Source organism: Silurus meridionalis, chromosome 6 (assembly GCF_014805685.1).
Source record: "Silurus meridionalis isolate SWU-2019-XX chromosome 6, ASM1480568v1, whole genome shotgun sequence".
Classification (NCBI taxonomy): Eukaryota; Metazoa; Chordata; class Actinopteri; order Siluriformes; family Siluridae; genus Silurus; species Silurus meridionalis.
The window spans coordinates 27937404-27956089 of record NC_060889.1 but is presented as its reverse complement, the minus strand read 5'-3'; the positions used below and the strand labels follow the sequence as shown (position 1 = coordinate 27956089).

Sequence of the window (18686 nt, the reverse complement as noted above, 5' to 3'; positions counted from 1 at the left end):
AATCATTTTGAACGAGTCTTTTATGGGACTGAGAAGAAATAATCATTTTGAACGAGTCTCTAATGTGACTCAGAGGAACGAATCGTTTAGAACGAGTCTTTTATGTGACTGAGCAGAAAGAATAATTTTGAACGAGTCTTAAATGTGACTCAGAAGAACGAATCATTTTGAACGAGTCTTTCGTGTGCTTTAGAACAACGAATCATTTTAAACGAGTCTTTCATGTGACTGAGAAGAAAGAATCATTTTGAACAAGTCTTTCATGTAATTTAGAAAAACGAATCATTTTGAACGAGTTTTTCATGTGACTCAGAAGAACGAATCGTTTTGAACGAGTCTATCATGTGACTCAGCATAAACGAATCATTTTGAACGAGTCTTTAATGTGACTGAGAAAAAAATATTTTTAACGAGTCTTTAATGTGACTCAGGAGAACGAGTCGTCTTAAAGAGTGATTCGTTTAATTTTCTACGCGCACGAGCAAACCATCGTAAAATCATAGGGTAAGTAGATGAAACAGAAATTGGTTCATCATTCGACTCCTCTAGTCCGAGTCATTCACGGGTTTTTTAATCACGTGACTCTCACAAACACTATGCAGTTATACAGTGGTGGCAAAAGTCCACACATCCTTCACTTCAGTAGAGGTGCAGATACTCATGTCATATTAATATTACTATATATTATGTATTATATATATTGTACCATATATTAATTATTCATGTCTTCAATACTCTAATCAACATCAACATGCAGAAATATTGATGCTTTATGCAAATGTATGTTTATTTTTAGTGAAACCGAACTCAAAACAGAGCATGAAGATAAAATATTCTTGTAAATGTTTTAAAATAATGATGGTGTTAAATTATGTAAATCATCAGGAGACCATGATGTGATCTGATTTATGTTTTTTTTTTATCCATATATTTATTATGTCTGTTTTATTTACAGCGGGGAAAATAAGTATTTGACACATCAGCATTTTTATCAGTAAGGGGATTTCTAAGTGGGCTATCCACCAGATGTAGCCATCAAGCCAAATATTGAATTCATACAAAGAAATCAGAACATTTAAGTATACAAGTTGAGTCATAATAAATAAAGTGAAATGACACAGGAAATAAGTATTGAACACATGAAGATAACAATGTGTAAAATGGCATAGAAAGCCAGATCACCTGAAATCTGTCAGTATTGAGAGAGAAACCCTGCCCCCCCATCAGTACTAATTGATATCAGCTGCTTTAGTCCTAATTGATGGCCTATAAAGGCTTCTCATTACCCAGGAGGCACACAGGAAAGACTTCATGATGGGTAAAAGCAAAGAACTCTCTCAAGATCTTCGTATTCTCATCGTTGAAAAGCATTTTGATGGAAATGGTTATAGGTGCATTTCCAGAATGCTGAATGTTCCTGTGAGCACTGTGGGGGCCATTATCCAGACATGGAAAGAGCATCAGTTCACCATAAACCGGCCATGATCAGGTGCACCACGTAAGATCCCTGTCCGAGGAGTCCAAAGAATAATCAGGAGAGTTCGCCAAGAGCCAAGAACCACTCTGGCAGAACTTCAGGAAGACCTTGCATCAGCAGGTACTGTTGTTTCAAAGAAAACTATAGGCAATGCACTGGACCGCCATGGCATCCATGCATGCTCACCACGCAAGACTCAAAAAGCATGTTGAGGCTCGGTTAAAGTTTGCGAAAGAGCATTTGGAGAAGCCTGTGGATTATTGGGAGACTATAGTATGGTCAGATGGAAGCAAATTTGAACTTTTTGGCAGTCATTCTACACACCATGTTTGGAGAAGAAATGGCACTGCCCACCACCCCAAGAACACCATACCAACAGTTAGGTTTGGGGGTGGAAGCATCATGGTTTGGGGCTGCTTTTCAGCAAGGGGTACTGGCAGACTTTATATTATTAAAGGCAGGATGAATGGAGAAATGTACCGGGACATTCTGGATAAAAATCTGCTGCCATCTACCAGAAAGCTGAAAATGAAAAGAGGGTGAACCTTTCAGCAAGACAATGATCCCAAACACAAGGCCAAAGAAACAATGAAGTGGTTTCAAAGAAAGAAAATCAAGTTGCTTGAATGGCCCAGTCAATCACCTGACCTAAATCCCATAGAAAATCTATGGAGAGAACTGAAGATCAAAGTTCATAAAAGAGGCCCAAGGAACCTTCAAGATTTAAAGACCATTTGTGTGGAAGAATGGGCCAGAATCACTCCTGAGCAATGCAGACGACTGGTCTCTCCATACAAGAGGTGTCTAGAAGCTGTAATCACCAACAAAGGCTTTTCTACAAAGTATTAAATAAAGTGTGTTCAATACTTATTCCCTGTGTCATTTCACTTTATTTATTATGACTCAACTTGTATACTTAAATGTTCTGATTTCTTTGGATGAATTTAATATTTGGCTTGACGGCTACATCTGGTAGATAAAAAATGGCAGATAAAAATGCTGATGTGTCAAATACTTATTTTCTCCGCTGTATGTGTTTGGAGGGAGAGAGCGCTCCCTGTCTGTGTACTTTTGTTTTGTTATTAGGAGTGTAAACAAATAAAAGTTGACAAATTACAGATTCGACAACCATTTAAAGTGCCCTTCGTAATGTTAGTCAGAGATTAGATTCAGCTTTAAAATATTTGAAGTGCTTGTTCTTAAAGTTGTACTTTCAGACATGCATAGAAAACTCGCTCTGGTCACTGTGTACAGACCCCCAGGGCCCTACGCTGATTTTCTTCAAGAGTTTGCTCGTTTTCTTTCAGACCTCTTGATCAATTTTGATAAAGTGCTGCTTGTAGGAGATTTTAATATTCATGTAGATGATGTAAACGATGCTCTAGGATTATCATTTGTCGACTTATTAAACTCTTTTGGGGTTAAACAAAACGTCACCAGACCAACTCACCGTTTTAACCACACGCTAGACTTAATAATATCCCACGGAGCAGACGTCACTGATATAGATATTTTACCTCAGAGTGATGACATCACAGACCATTACCTCATACTGTACACACTACCGGTAGAGCAGATTAGCCGTGTTTCACCACGTTATCGACTGGTAGGACTATTGTTCCAACCACTAAGGACAGATTCATAAATAACCTGCCTGATTTATCTCAATTTCTCACTAAACCCATAACTACTAATAATCTTGATGAAATAACTAACAACGTAGACCTTATCCTCACTAGCACATTGGACACTGTTGCCCCCATCCGGTTAAAAAAGGTTAGAGAACAAGCACCTGCACCTTGGTATAATAGTCATACGCATGCCCTCAAGAGAACAGCCCGTAATCTGGAGAGAAAATGGAGGAAAACTAAATTGGAGGTATTTAGAATTGTGTATAAAGACAGTATGCTCAGCTACAGACAGGCGCTAAAAGCTGCTAGAGCTGAACACCTGAGCAAACTCATAGAAAACAACAAAAACAATCCCAGGTTCCTTTTCAGTACAGTAGCTAAACTAACTACAAATCAGGGATCTGAAAATTGTGTTCCATCACAGTTTAGTAGTGAGGACTTTATGAATTTCTTCACTGAAAAATAGATAACATTAAAAAACCAATTGTGGCGGTCCAACCTCTGACAGCATCTCCTGACACAATCTCACCTACAACTCCACATCTACACTGTTTTACATGTACAGGACAGGAAGAGCTGTATAATGTTATTACCAAAGCTAAATCAACAACATGTCAGTTGGATCCTATTCCAAGTAATCTATTGAAGTCAGTGTTATATACAGCTGGTGAGCCTCTTCTCAATATTATTAACTCCTCACTATCGTTAGGTCACGTCCCTAAATCCCTCGAACTAGCAGTTATTAAGCCCCTCATTAAAAAACCTAATTTTGATCCAAACACGCTATCGAATTACAGACCCATTTCAAATCTCCCATTTATGTCTAAGATTTTAGAAAAGATTGTCGCTGCACAATTTTGTTCCCACTTACAAGAGAACAATATTTTTGAAAAGTTTCAGTCAGGTTTTAGGCCCCATCATAGCACAGAAACTGCTCTAGTTAAAATCACTAATGACCTGTTTTCAGCTTCAGACCAAGGCTTCATCTCGCTGTTGGTTCTACTAGATCTTAGTGCTGCATTCAACACTATAGATCATGATCTTCTCCTAGATCACTTACAGAATTACATCGGCATTCAGGGACAGGCATTAAGCTGGTTTAAATTCTACTTGTCTGATCGTTACCATTTCGTAGACTTAAATGGAGATCTATCCAGGTTAATGCAAGTAAATTATGGTGTGCCACAGGGTTCAGTTCTAGGACCCCTGCTTTTCACAATATACATGCTTCCCTTAGGAAATATTATTAGAAGGCATGGAATTAGCTTCCACTGTTATGCTGATGATACCCAACTATATATCTCATCAAAACCAGGCGATACAGCTCAATTAACCCGGATAACTGAGTGTGTTTATGAATTAAAAGACTGGATGATTTATAACTTTCTACTATTAAATTCTGATAAGACAGAGATTTTGCTCATTGGTACACAGAACCAGTATACAGAAGCTCCAGCATTTCAACCTGCATTTAGATGGATGTTTTGTAACTACTAGTTTAACGGTAAAAGACCGGGGAGTTATTTTAGACAGCAACTTGTCTTTTAAAAATCATATCAACCAAGTTACAAAAACAGCTTTCTTTCACATTAGAAATATTGCTAAGCTAAGAAATATGTTGTCTATATCTGATGCAGAGAAGCTCGTCCATGCGTTCATGACCTCCAGAATAGACTACTGTAATGCATTACTAGGTGGATGTCCTGCGTCATTAATAAACAAGCTTCAGTTAGTTCAGAATGCAGCAGCCAGAGTTCTTACAAGGTCAAGAAAATATGATCACATAACCCCGATCTTATCGTCCCTGCACTGGCTTCCTGTTAAGTTTCGAATAGACTACAAACTACTGCTTCTTACTTACAAAGCACTAAATGGACTATCTCCAAATTATCTTTTCAGTCTTCTAACACGCAACAATCCGTCACGCTCCCTAAAATCTCAAAACTCTGGATTTCTAGTAGTTCCTAGAATAGCAAAGTCCACTAAAGGTGGTAGATCATTCTTACATTTAGCTCCTAAACTCTGGAATAGTCTTCCTGACAGTGTTCGGGGTTCAGACACACTCTCCCAGTTTAAGTGTAGATTAAAAACATATTTTTTTAGCAAAGCCTACACATAACACACATCACATCATAACCTTGTGCTCCAGAACATCTGATCACATCACATTATTAACTTGTGCTGTTAATATCATGAACAGCAGCTACGCTAATTCCTCTCCACTGCTTCTCTTTCTCTCCCCATCCCGAGGCATCCTGAGGTTGGCCAGCTCCGGTCACGTCCCACCTCATGAAGATTGTGGACCTTTAAAGAAGTAGATGTCGAACTCAGAAACATCGCGAACCATCCAGAGACGTACCATTGCTAATTTGATCCCACCTCATGTGGAGTTTGGACATTGGACCTCCTGGAGTGTTTAAAGGCTCTGGCATTGAGAAGCTGGTGTTGGATCTGTGATGATCTCAAATGTTGAGCTATTTTATGAGTTGCTCAGTAGCTCCTAGTTCTATAACCATAAATGACTGTAAAAGACTGTAGAAAGATCATCAATTATAATCTTATACTCCAGTGCTCATGTTAGTTCTCACTCTCCAGTGTTCTGTAGTGTTTAAAGACTATAATCACTCTTGATGTCACCCAAATGAGGATGGGTTTCCCTTTTGAGTCTGGTTCCTCTTAAGGTTTCTTCCTCATAACATCTAAGGGAGTTTTTCCTTGCCACAGTCTCCACAGCTGCTCATCAGGGATAAATACACATCATTCACCTTCACTGTTAAATTCTGTAAAGCTGCTTTGAGACAATGTCTGTTGTGAAAAGTGCTATAGAAATAAACTTGACTTAATTTCACCTCTTTTATATTCAGTTATTTATTTATGTATTTATATTTGTAATATAAATGGTCAAACAGAAATGCGCGCTGCATTGATAGTCAAATGTAGTGGCGTTAAAAAGGAATTGGCGTTTTTACACTGAAATTCAGTTCAATTCATAACATAATTTGTGTGCATACATTTTTTTCCCAAGTGAAGAACATTCTGTATACATTGGTTTACAGTGTTGGGCAGTAAAGCGCTACTGTAACGCAGTTACTTTTGACAGTAACTAATACTGTAACGCGTTACTTTTAAAAATGAATTACCGTTACCGTATGGTGCGTTACCTGTTACTTTTATAAACGAATTAATTTTGGCTGAAGTGTAGACTACAGTCTGACCTGTTTACAGCAGGACGCATTGTAGGATTGGTGGATGAACCACTGTACACAGGAAGAAGACGCACTGTGGGCGTGTCTCCGTTTATTCAGGTCTGTGCGGCAGTAATGGCGAGTCGAGGCGAGAGCAAGACGAGTTTCTCAAAGTGGAAATATGCTCATTATTTCACTTTAGTTGAGTATAAAGACAAAAACTTTTAAGTCAAATGTAAGTTGTGTTTTTCTGGTTCGAAGCTCGTATCTACTGCGATAAACAGCAACTCCAATCTGTTGAAGCACCTCCAGGACCTCCATGCCTGAGGAGCTAGAAGCTAACCCGGTGTTCTGTTCTACATTGTTTATAGTTTTCATACTTCAGCTGTGAAAGGAACATGTTTAAGAGCTCAACACAACAGCAGAAGCCACTTTAGTGTTTGATTGTGAATATATTATTCAGCTTGTTTTGTTATTTATTTCAGAAATCCTTGTGATATTCAGTTTGTGCTGCTCTGACTTTAATAAAATAGTGTTTAAAAATGACTTTGTGTTTAAGTCAGTTTTGTGTTTGTAGACCATAACACATAAAAGGGCATTAATGGGAACATTAAAGAAGGTTCTTTAAAAAAGTAACTAAAAAGTTACTTTTAACAGTAACGCATTACTTTTTGGTGTAAATAATCAACAAAGTAACTGAGTTACTTTTTGAATGAAGTAACGAGTAACTGTAACTAGTTAGTATTTTTTAATAACGAGCACAACACTGTTGGGTCACGTGTTTGTACCCACAATGCACTCTGATTTCCATAGAAGTTCTACTTTCCTGCTGTCACCTGATTGGCTGTTTAGTATCAATGTGTTTATTTCTGGACTTCTATTTATTTTATTTTATTTAAATTTTATATTAATATATTTTATATTTTTTAGATCAGATTTTATATTATGATTGTATAAATCTTTATTTATTTCATTATATATATATATATATATATATATATATATAAATATTATTATTATATTATTATTATTATTATTCCCAGAGGGTTTTGGCATCATTGGGATTCGGTCTCTCTCTCTCACACACACACACACACACACACACACACACACACACACACACACACACAAGTAATAAAAACACAAGCAATGATGATGAATGTTTTTCTCTTTAAATATGAGGGAAAAGGACGATTGTGAATTGTGTGCGTGTTTTTAATGATCATTACGAAGTTTCTATTTCGTTCCTGCTGTTGCTCTTTCCCTAAAACTTTAACAGGTCTTTGTCGGTTCTTCATCGCATCTCTCTCGCTGGAAAAACCCTTTTCATTCCGTCTCCCGCTTCTTTTCGAAGCGCCTCAAAATGCTCTCTTTCTCCTTCTCCCAGGTTTTTATCGCTTCCTGAAAGGTCTCTTTCTCCTTCTCCCAGCCTGCTTTGTATTCCATTGCCTTCCTTTTATCCTCCTCCCATTTCACCAGAGCTTCATCCCAGATAGTTTTCTGTCTCTCCCAGGCTTCCCTCTCATGATTCCAGAAATTTTTATCACTTTCTAAGGCCTGCCTCCCCATCTCTGCTATCTTCCCTCGCTCTTTGAGGTGTGATATGTAAGCCTGGAGATCGGAGATGTGCCGAAGAAGCCGAATGTTCCTCTTCTCCAGCTTTTTAGCCACTGTAGGATAGTTAATGTTGTTCTCCAGCAGCTCATTTATCTCATCCTGGTCGTAATTCGGATCCTCAAACATTTTCTGAGAATTGGGGCGTGCCAGTCGAGCGTATTCATTCTGCTCTTCATCAGACTGTTCTTGGTCTTCTAAAAGCGTTCCACCTCTCGATTCTTCACGCTTTTCTTTAAGATGCTTAACCCTTTCCGTAATTATTTTCAAGAGCATGTGTTTAGCTCTGTCCTTTTCCTCTTTCTGCTTCTTAAAATCAGAAAAAACGCTCAGTGCTTGTTCTCTAATACATCTCATGCACATTTTGTCTTTCTTCTGCTGCTCCCTATATTTATGCGAATGCAGCTCTTCTGACTTCTCAAAGCTGACTTCAGGTTCTCTTATATCTGCGTGTCCTTCCATATTATCGACATGTTCAACCTGCACGCTACAGTCTGGGACATGCTTCTTGGACCTAATCTTTTTCAACTTTTGAAATTTGTCCTGACAGTATTGCAGGAACCCTTTCCCATCCCCTTCCTGGGTGGGCTTGATCATTTCTTCACTGGGTTCGGTGGTTGAATAGCGAATAACTGTTACGTTTCCCTCATCCAACATCACGGATCCACTTCTTGGCCATCCACACCATGAAAGTTCTTTACCTCTTAAGCTTGCATATATTAACAGCCAATGTGTGACGTCACAGAGACACTTCCCATGTCGTTCTGAAAGGAGGAAGGAGTACCGATCACGTGATCCCGTTCACGCAGCGCCTGAATTACATGTGTTATGTCAGAGCCCGCTAGATGGCACCAGAGCACCACTTTTGAATTTGTATTACTTTATTTATTTGTATTTATTTATTAATGTTTTTGCGTAATGTTGTTGTAAAATAAAAAAAAAAAATCTGTAAACTATAGAAAGTGAGAAGTGAAGCGAAGTGAAACTTCGTGTTCATTAGAAATGTTAAATCCTGCTGCTGGTGCACAATGCGCATGCGCCGACCCATTATGGACTCTGTTGCATGGCGGGCAATTTGTTATAGAAGGACTAAATCTCTTGTTTCTAGATAAATATTTTTGGTTTTGATTAATAAATATTATAATTATTTATTTAATAATTAAGTAAAAATATTTTTTTTTTCACAACTACTCCGTGTTAAGTAAAAGGAATTAGCCGGCAGTAGATTCACACTGCGCATGCGCCGAGCTGTTACTAATCCCTGGCGGCCGTTTGTCTCCGTATTTTTGGAAAACTTTTCACGAGTTTCACCCTCAGTAAGTTTATTTATATGTTTTTGTTTCAGAAATTTAAATAATAAATAGTTGCAAAAATATATATATATATACATACTATGGTACTCCGTGCTCGCTACAGCACCACACTGCGCATGCGCGGCTATTAGCGCGGCCATTTTGTCCATGCTTTTAATTAAATGACGTCATTTTGTGTAATTGTGTTGGAGCAGTGTGTCGGGGTGGAAAGATGGAAACTGTGGAGCACACAGAGTCGTACTTTGACTTCAGCGTGTCTCTGCACTGGAGTTCAATCAGCTCCATTTAGAGGTTGGTTGGTGCGCTTTCCACGTCAACCACAAACGGATTACTGAGCAGATCAAATCTGAATTTCTGAGAATCAAAATCTGCAAATCGCCGCTTAAATTCAGCAAACTGTGCACTAGGCAACACGGCGGGAGAGATCTGCTCTTTTATTGTTTGGCAGCATGGAAAATTGCATCTGAGTCTCCCACAGGCACAACTTGGTTTTAAAAGCCTTCACCAAAACATCTGTTCAGTACTTTTCCCTCGGCTTAGCCATCTCACATCTGTGTGATAGGGCACGTCTGTGTATTCAGAACTTAACTCCTCCAGAAAAGACTTGAACTGGCGGTGATTCAAACCTTTGGCTCTTATGAAGTTAACTACTCGTGCTTTAGTGCTCATAACATGTTCCATTTTCATCCATCTTCTCCCGAATCCTGCCCACCAGCCCACTCTTTTGACAGCACATCGCAGGCGCACCATCTGTCGTCAGTCCCACATGTTTATCCCAAGGCAGCATCATTTCATTTACACATTTGGATACCTCTTCAAAGATTTCTTTTCCAGTGGTTGTGCCATGCATTGATTTTAATCCCAAAAGTTCCTCTGTAACACACAGACTCGAGTCCACTCCACTGATGAAGATTGACAGCTGGGCAGTATCAGATGTGTCACTGCTCTCATCCACAGCAAGGGAGTATGTGATAAAATCTTTTTCATCAGCTGTTCATGTAGATTGGTGGCGAGCTCACATGTACTCTCAGCTACGGTGTTTCTGCTCAGGCTCACATTTAAAAATGCTTGCTTTTTATCTGGGCACACGATGTCACAAACTTTGTCCATGCACTTTTTGACAAACTCCAGGTCCTTGCTCTATATACTGGCGGGCCAGCTCTAACACACATTTGATATGATCTCGCGGGCCAAATATAATTACACGGGCCTGAGTTTGACAGCCCTGGTCTAGATCTTCAGTTATTGTACTCATCAAACATCATAAAGAGTAGTTTATTTATAACTGTGGAGTGGATGTTGGTAGGAGATGGTCTGGTTTAAGTGTTTCAGAAACTGCTGGAGTCAGCTCAATCAGATTCTATCAATATCCTTCATTATTAGAAATAATACTTAAATAAAATAAGACGAAGAACTAGAGTGTTTGTATTTGTGGTTCTTGTGAGAAATCCCTCATTGCTTGGGATTAAAACATTAATACATTTAATAAAATTGCATACTTATTATAATCAATACTTTTCCTATTATTTAGAAGGAAAATGTTCTGGAGCAGCCAGGAAGGATCTTCCAGCCTGATACTGCTGAAGATATGGCGAGGATGGACGACAGCGAAACCTGGACATCTCTGAAGAAGCATACATGTAAAAGTTTAGATTGTGTTATTTCACCCATGTTTGAATCACTAATAAAAGCTGGCGTTATTGTACCATATTCTATTGGTGGAAATTCTGCTACTGTTGGCTGAAGGAGGAGAAGGAGAGGAGGAAGACGTCTACAGAGACGGCAGGGAAAGGAGAAGTGGAGGAGAGTGGAGGTTCGGGTTGGTACTTTAAATGTTGGTACTATGACTGGTAAAGGGAGAGAGGGAGCTGATATGATGGAGAGGAGAAAGGTAGATATGCTGTGTGTTCAGGAGACCAAGTGGAAAGGGAGAAAGACCAGGAACATTGGAGGTGGATTTAAACTGTTCTATCATGGTGTGGATGGAAAGAGAAATGGTGTAGGGGTGATTCTGAAGGAAGAGTACAGTAAGAGTGTAGTGGAGGTGAAGAGAGTTTCTGATAGGGTGATGAATGTGAAGCTGGAAGTTGAAGGGCTGATGATAAATGTCATCAGTGCTTATTCTTATGCTCCACAAGTGGGTTGTGAGATGGACGAGAAGGAAAGATTCTGGAGTGAATAAGATGAAGTGGTAGAAGGTGTGAAAGAGGCAGATGTAGAGGGGTATGGAGACGGATCCCTATATATATAGGCCACTTATGCACTTCTGGTTAGTTGTTTGTGGACGGGTCGTGCATACAGGAATGCAGAATCAGGAGAATTATGTGAGATGTGCAGTAGAAACACAAAATTAAACCCTAGAAGCACAACCTTTGATCTGCAAAAATATATATTTTATAATAGATATACAGTACAGACCAAAAGTTTGGACACACCTTCTCATTCAAAGAGTTTTCTTTATTTTCATGACTATGAAAATTGTAGAGTCACACTGAAGGCATCAAGGGCTATTTGACCAAGAAGGAGAGTGATGGAGTGCTGCGCCAGATGACCTGGCCTCCACAGTCACCGGACCTGAACCCAATCGAGATGGTTTAGGGGTGAGCTGGACCACAGAGTGAAGGCAAAAGGGCCAACAAGTGCCAAGCATCTCTCGGGGAACTCCTTCAAGACTGTTGGAAGACCATTTCAGGTGACTACCTCTTGAAGCTCATCAAGAGAATGCCAAGAGTGTGCAAAGCAGTAATCAAAGCAAAAGGTGGCTACTTTGAAGAACCTACAATATGACATTTTTCAGTTGTTTCACACTTTTTTGTTATGTATATAATTCCATATCTAATTCCACGTGTTAATTCATAGTTTTGATGCCTTCAGTGTGAATCTACAATTTTCATAGTCATGGAAATAAAGAAAACTTTTTAAATGAGAAGGTGTGTCCAAACTTTTGGTCTGTACTATATATATGTGTGTTGTCCTACAAAAAGGAAACATATGTATATTATTTGGTGACAAAACAGTTTAGTAGTTCAGACAAACCAACATACACAACCCTGAAACTCAATAAGCATGACAAATCACTGTTGTAAACGTAATGTAAAACAAGTAAGCATGGTCCGGACTGGTTGTGAGACAGAGAGACTTCATTGGGAACGAGTAAGCGAATGATCAAACAGGTTTTTAAAGAGACCGGTATACGTGTGATAGTTCACGTTTCGCTGTAATTGTTTTATCTACCATATTTTTTCGGACTATAATCCGCTACTTTTGACGTTTTGAACCCCGCAGCTTAAACAACGAAGCGGCTAATTTATGAATTTTCACAAACTTCAAGCCAAGAAACTGAACCTCATAACATTAGACCAATGAAATTTCCCAACGGAAACGAAAAACGCACCTCACCTGTGTTCTGAGCTGCACGGCATTGGGAGAAAAATAGTTTTTTTTTTTAAACGCATGACGATGCCAAAAGATAAACTTCCGAGAGAAATAGTTGTGAAAGGAAGGAGGAAGACAGTGAACAATGACTTACTTGGTTGGCTACTGTTTAGATACAAGCCGTTGTAGCGCGTTGAGTCTGGGTGAAGGGAGAGCTCACTAACACCAGTTACAACAGAAATCATATAAGCACAGACAGGTTTCCAAAACCCGTGCTTTTTTATTTTTCTTGGCAACAGCGTTATGGGTTAGTGAAAGAAACTTAGAAATGAGCATCAGAAAATAATAAGGACATATTCCTCGGCCTTGCACACACGCAGTAATAGTGGAAGAATGCAGTGGCGCACTATTCCCAAAATACCGCTCTGCTCTTAAAGGGAGCGCAACATATTTCACCCGTTACACCGTGTGTAACGTGTCTTTCGTTAAAGCCTGTGTAAAGTACATTAGTGTAGACACCTGCGGCTTATAGTCCGGAAATTACTGTAGTTGTCAAATGCTTAATAAGCCTTTTTACTCAAAACCACAGGAGCCCATTCCTCACAAAAAAACTCATGATAATCATACTGTTTTGTTTTTTTTAATGTTTGCTGAAAGACTTTTTGTGTAAAAGTGTCAGACTTGTGTTCTGGAGAAAATGTTTTGTTTTGTTTCTGATATATTCTGAATAGTTTATTTTTTCACCCTCTATTATGTTGTCTTAAGGCCAAAAGGAGAGAAATGTGATTTTACATTTTTTTTATTAACTCTGTGCATCATTTATAACTTGTATATATCATAACGTATACATGTAGGTAGAAAACGCCTGGACATGAGTTGCTCAGGAGCTCCTAGTTTTATAACCGCAAATGTCTGTAAAAGACTGTAGATCATTACTCATAATCTTACACTCCACTGCTCATGTTAGTTCTCACTCTCCAGTGTTTAAAGACTATAATCACACTCTTGATATCACCCAAATGAGGATGGGTTTCCCTTTTGAGTCTGGTTCCTCTCAAGGTTTCTTCCTCATAACATCTAAGAGAGTTTTTCCTTGCCACAGTCACCACGGCTGCTCATCAGGGATAAATGCACACCATTCACCTTCACTGTTGATTTCTGTAAAGCTGCTTTGAGACAATGTCTGTTGTGAAAAGTGCTATAGAAATAAACTTGACTTAACACAAGGTCTCAGGTGAGAAGAAGGAAACAAAGAATCACACGGTTGAAAAACTTGGTCCAGGTGTGTGTGAGACAAGCTGTGTGTATTATCAACTGGAAAGAGGAAGAATCTGCTTTATAGACACTTTGTGTGTGTGTGTGTGTGTGTGTGTGTGTGTGTGTGTGTGTGTGTGTGTGTGTAACTGATATATCGTCTACAGAGTACAGAATAAACTTTATTCATTAATCCTCTCTGTTTATTCATTTGTATTAGTAGTAAAAGGATCCGATCTTCCCATCACTAATCTGAGTTTATGTCCTGCACGGCTGTCACGTCATTGGCTGATCAGAAAACTGTCTAAATATATGTTTGTGTTTATGTTTATATAAAACTTTATTCTTTCTTTCCTTTTTTTCACTATTCCATTATGATTGTGGCGTCATCGGGATTCTGTTACACGCAAAGAAAAAAAAAAACACAAGAAATGCTAAAATATTTTAATTTCAACTTCTTTTGAAGCTGCATAAAATACGCGCTCTCCTTCTCCCAGGCCTTTCTAGCTTCCTGAAAGTCCTCTTTCTCTTTCTCCCAGCCTTCCTTCTCTTACTTCCAGCACTTTTTGACCTAGTTCCTCATCTCTGCTGCCTTTTCATGCTCTTTCAGATATGATCTGTACGCCTGGAGCTCAGAGATGTGCTGCAGAAGCACAGTGTTCTTCTGCTTCAGATTTGAAGCCCGTCAGCTTCGGGTCGTCTTGATCCTCATTCTTCACCAGGCAGTTTTTCACACACGTTTTCTCCTGCAGCTGACCTTCATCTAATAACAGCTCTCCTGTCTTCACCTCCAACTCAAAGATGCCTTCGATGTCCCCTATATCCACAATGTCTATAGTGTTGTTGAGCTTCTCGGTGTGTCCTTCCACATTGCCTTTAACCTGCGTGTTACAGTCTAGGACATACGTCTTTGACAATTTCTGTTTTAAGGTTTGAAATGTGTCTTTCGTGTACCGCAGGAAAGTCTTTTCCTTTCTCTGATTAGACTTGGCCCTTTCTGCACTTGCATTATTGAATAAATGATGCATATATATATATATATATATATATATATATATATAAAATGTAAGTCACCGGGAACTTGATTTCCCACTGCCAAATGCAGTATGAGAGTTTTTTCCAGCCTCTCCTTATATATATATAGAGAGAGAGAGAGAGAGAGAGATCTCACAGAGACGGCAGTGAAGGGTCACGTGACTTTTCTCACACGGCGCATCGCCCGAGTTATGACAGTATGCCGCATATATGTGCCACTAGGGGCCGCCAGATCCCCACTTTATTTATATATTATTTTTTATGGGGTGTAACGGTATTATGTATTCGTACCGTGATTTTTTTTGTTACAGCGCTTCTAATGCAATCCTGTTTAAAATCTGAGATCCCTCAAGAACATATGAAATGCTGGACCGCAGGTTTGTTTAGTCTCCCCTCGCACTTTGAGTGTATATATTATTATTATTATTATTATTATTATTATTATAGTAAAACCCTGTTGTACGAGCAACAAATAGTACGAGCAAACGGAGATACGAGCAAACTCGCTCGCAAAATATTATCCTGTTTCACGAGCAAACTCACGTTGCCGGTTCACGTTTTCGGAGGGTCGCATCAGTCTCTTGGTTGATGACGTATCACTCGGTCGCTCTCGTTGTTCAGTGCAGCAAAAACTTAACTTTATTTATTTTTATATTTTTATTTCACTAGAAATCTTGAAAATGTCTCCCAAGTAAATCAGTGATGGTGCTGTGAAAACGAAAGTAAATAGAGTTACCATGGAAACCGAGGAGTTTACGAGCGTCTCACACTCACAATCAACCACTACCACATGAGTAAGTGTTCAATAATGTTTACTTTACGGTATTTTGCGGTGTATTTGTTTGTTAAAAAAGGCTACATATACTTTTTAAGTGCAGAAATATGCAATCGAATGAGATCTCAGAACGCATTAAATCACTTTTACATTAATTCCTATGGATATCTACCTATCTATCTGTCTGTCTGTCTGTCTGTCTGTCTGTCTGTTTATAGTATCTTACAATTATCTGTCTGTCTGTCTGTCTGTCTGTCTGTCTGTCTGTCTGTCTGTCTGTTTACAGTATCTTACATCTATCTATCTATCTATCTATCTATCTATCTATCTATCTATCTATCTATCTATCTGTCTGTCTGTCTGTCTGTCTGTCTACAGTATCTTACAATAATCTGTCTGTCTGTCTGTCTGTTTACAGTATCTTACAATTATCTATCTATCTATCTATCTATCTATCTATCTATCTATCTATCTATCTGTCTGTCTGTCTGTCTGTCTGTCTGTCTGTCTGTCTGTCTGTCTGTCTGTCTGTCTGTCTGTCTGTTTACAGTATCTTACAACTATCTGTCTGTCTGTCTGTCTGTTTGTCTGTCTGTTTACAGTATCTTACAATTATCTATCTATCTATCTATCTGTCTGTCTGTCTGTCTGTCTGTCTGTTTACAGTATCTTACAACTATCTATCTGTCTATCTGTCTATCTAATGATGTGCCACCTCTTCTCCCTGTAACCGCACCCCTCCACTGCCCTCCCTCTCATTCACACACACGTCCTTTGTCTCACTCCTACATACATGTTTATTATTATAGGGTCGGACATAATTGGGATTCTGTTGCACAAAAAAAAAAAAAGAAAGAAAAAGATTGATAATATTTTTATTGAACTTTTTAAATAAGCAGGAAAAGTGTGTGGATTGTGTGCATCTTTGTGATGATCGTTATGATGTTCGGATTTCGTTCCTGCTATTGCTTTTGCCCTAAAACAAGAATGGGAGGTAGAAGCTTTTCTTCTCAAATGCCTCTCTCTGAAGTTTTTTTTTCTCCTTCTCCCACTTCTTTTGAAGCTCCTCAAAATGTGCTCTCTCCTTCTCCCAGGCGTTTCTCATTCTCTGAAAGACCTTTTCCTTTCTCTCCCAGTCTGCTTTGTATTCCTCTGCATTCTTTTTATCCTCCTCCCATTTCAGCTTCGCTTCATTCCAGAATGCTTTCTCTCTCGTCCAGTTTTTCTTCTCCTGATTCCAGTACTCTCTATTGATTTCCAAGACCCGCTTCCTAGTCTCTGCTATCATTTCTCGCTCTTGGAGGTGTGGAATGTACGCCTGGAGCTCAGAGATGTGCTGCAGGAGCTCAGCGTTCTTCTGCTCCAACTCTGAAACTATCAGCTTTCTTTGCACCTCCTTCGGGTCGTCTTGAACTTCAGCCTGCATTTCTGCAGCATTCTGGACATCAGACAGATTTTTCATCTCACTGTCACTATCATTGGTCTTGCTCTCATTGGACTGATCCTCAGTCTTCACCAAAAGCTGCTCTGGGAGTGCCAGTTGAGTTTGTTCATTCTCCTCCAGCTCTTGCTCAGGTTCCCTCTGAGTTCCTCTGTCCTCTCTTGCATCTGCTTTCTGTTCTCAAGCTCATGCAGTTTGCGCAACATCTCCTCCTTCTCGCCTTGCAATTTGTCCAGATCACTGTCTTTCTCTTTCACCTGATGAAGGCACATGCTGCGTTTCTGTCTCCAGGAGGCCTCCCTCTTTCTTCTCTCTCTCTCTATTTCAGCTCTTCTCCTCTCCTGCTCTTCTTCATGCTGTTCTTGGTCTAACTCAAAGGTAGCCGTCGCATTCCCGAGCTGCATCACCACCTTTTCCTTTTCTTCTAAAATCCTATCGTTTTTCGAGTCTTTCTGCATTCGTTTCAGACTCTCGAACTTTCTCATAGACTCGTTCAAGAGCGTCTGTTGGGTTCGCTCTCTTTCCTCCTGCTCCTTCTTCCATTCTGAAATAGCCTTCTGCGTTTGTTCTCTGAGACTATCTCTCTCCTCCTTCTTCTTCAGTCGAAGACTCTTGTGTACCACCATATCGACCTCCAGCTTTTTAATCGTTTGCTCCAGTTCTGTGGTTTTCTCCTGCATATTCCTCAGCATGTCTTCTTTCTCCTGCAGGTGCTGACGAAAGCAGTTGACCTTCACCTCTGCTACTTCAGAGCAACCTCTCTCCGGGTTCAGCTCTTCTGATTTGACATGTAACTCAGTAGTGACTTGGGTTTTTCTCCCATCTTCATTGTCTACCGCTTTTTTCACCACCTCCTCCTTATCTCCCTGCTTAATCTGCTCTTTACAGTCTTTCTTGGACGTCTTCTGTGTGGACGCCTTGTCTTTGTCCTTCTTATTCCGTTTTCCTTTGCCAAACATTTGATCTTAATAAAATATAGGCGACAGAAATGGACTTGTTCTCGGTCTGAATGCGAGACAGGGCTCCGGTGCTCTCTTATATATGTACAGGGCCCTATTGTGACGTCACGCGTTTTCGTGGCAATGACGTTTGAGGGCGGAGCTAGCGCACGGAGCGCGAGTGTCACGTGACCGCGACGCTCGGCTCCCGCAAGCCATGAATTTCAAAAATATATAATTTTTTTCACGCTGCAGGAGATGCTGCACCGCGCCTCGGCTACTAGAGGGCGCCATAGACCTGCAGAAATATTCAGGTTTTTGGAGCCGTGTTTAGTGTGTTGATAAAAAATAAAAAAATAAAATCCAAAATAACATGAAATAACAATCACACAATCAGAATGTCCGGTTTGTACATTATCACGATATTATTCCTTAATAAATAATAAATACATCTGCACAAAAATAATTTATTTTATCTGTCTGTTTGTCTGTCTGTTACTGAGACTGTCTATCTATCTGTCTGTCTGTCTGTCTGTCTGTCTGTCTGTCTGTCTGTTACTGAGACTGTCTGTCTGTCTGTCTGTTACTGAGACTGTCTGTCTATCTATCTATCTATCTATCTATCTATCTATCTATCTATCTATCTAT

At 39.4% G+C, this 18686-nt stretch overlaps 2 protein-coding genes and 1 long non-coding RNA gene across 5 annotated transcripts in view; 1 reads left to right on the top strand and 2 right to left on the bottom strand.

Moving 5' to 3' along the window:
* The window catches only part of dnm3b (dynamin 3b), an 86606-nt gene that overhangs the window by 37779 nt on the left and 30141 nt on the right, over nt 1–18686 (bottom strand). The window lies entirely within an intron of this gene.
* LOC124386731 lies at nt 9300–10924 on the top strand. The gene is made up of 3 exons (XR_006926006.1): nt 9300–9511; nt 10107–10184; nt 10752–10924. It is a non-coding gene; the product is annotated as an uncharacterized LOC124386731 (long non-coding RNA).
* Nucleotides 16504–18094, bottom strand: LOC124386729 (golgin subfamily A member 6-like protein 22). Its single transcript, XM_046850681.1, has one exon. The coding sequence runs from the start codon at nt 18057–18059 to the stop codon at nt 17172–17174; it is 888 nt and encodes a 295-aa protein (XP_046706637.1). The 5' UTR covers nt 18060–18094; the 3' UTR covers nt 16504–17171.

Excerpts from the sequence above, each read along its gene's own strand:
- LOC124386729 (XM_046850681.1), bottom strand. The coding sequence starts at position 18,059 with ATGTTTGGCAAAGGAAAACGGAATAAGAAGGACAAAGACAAGGCGTCC.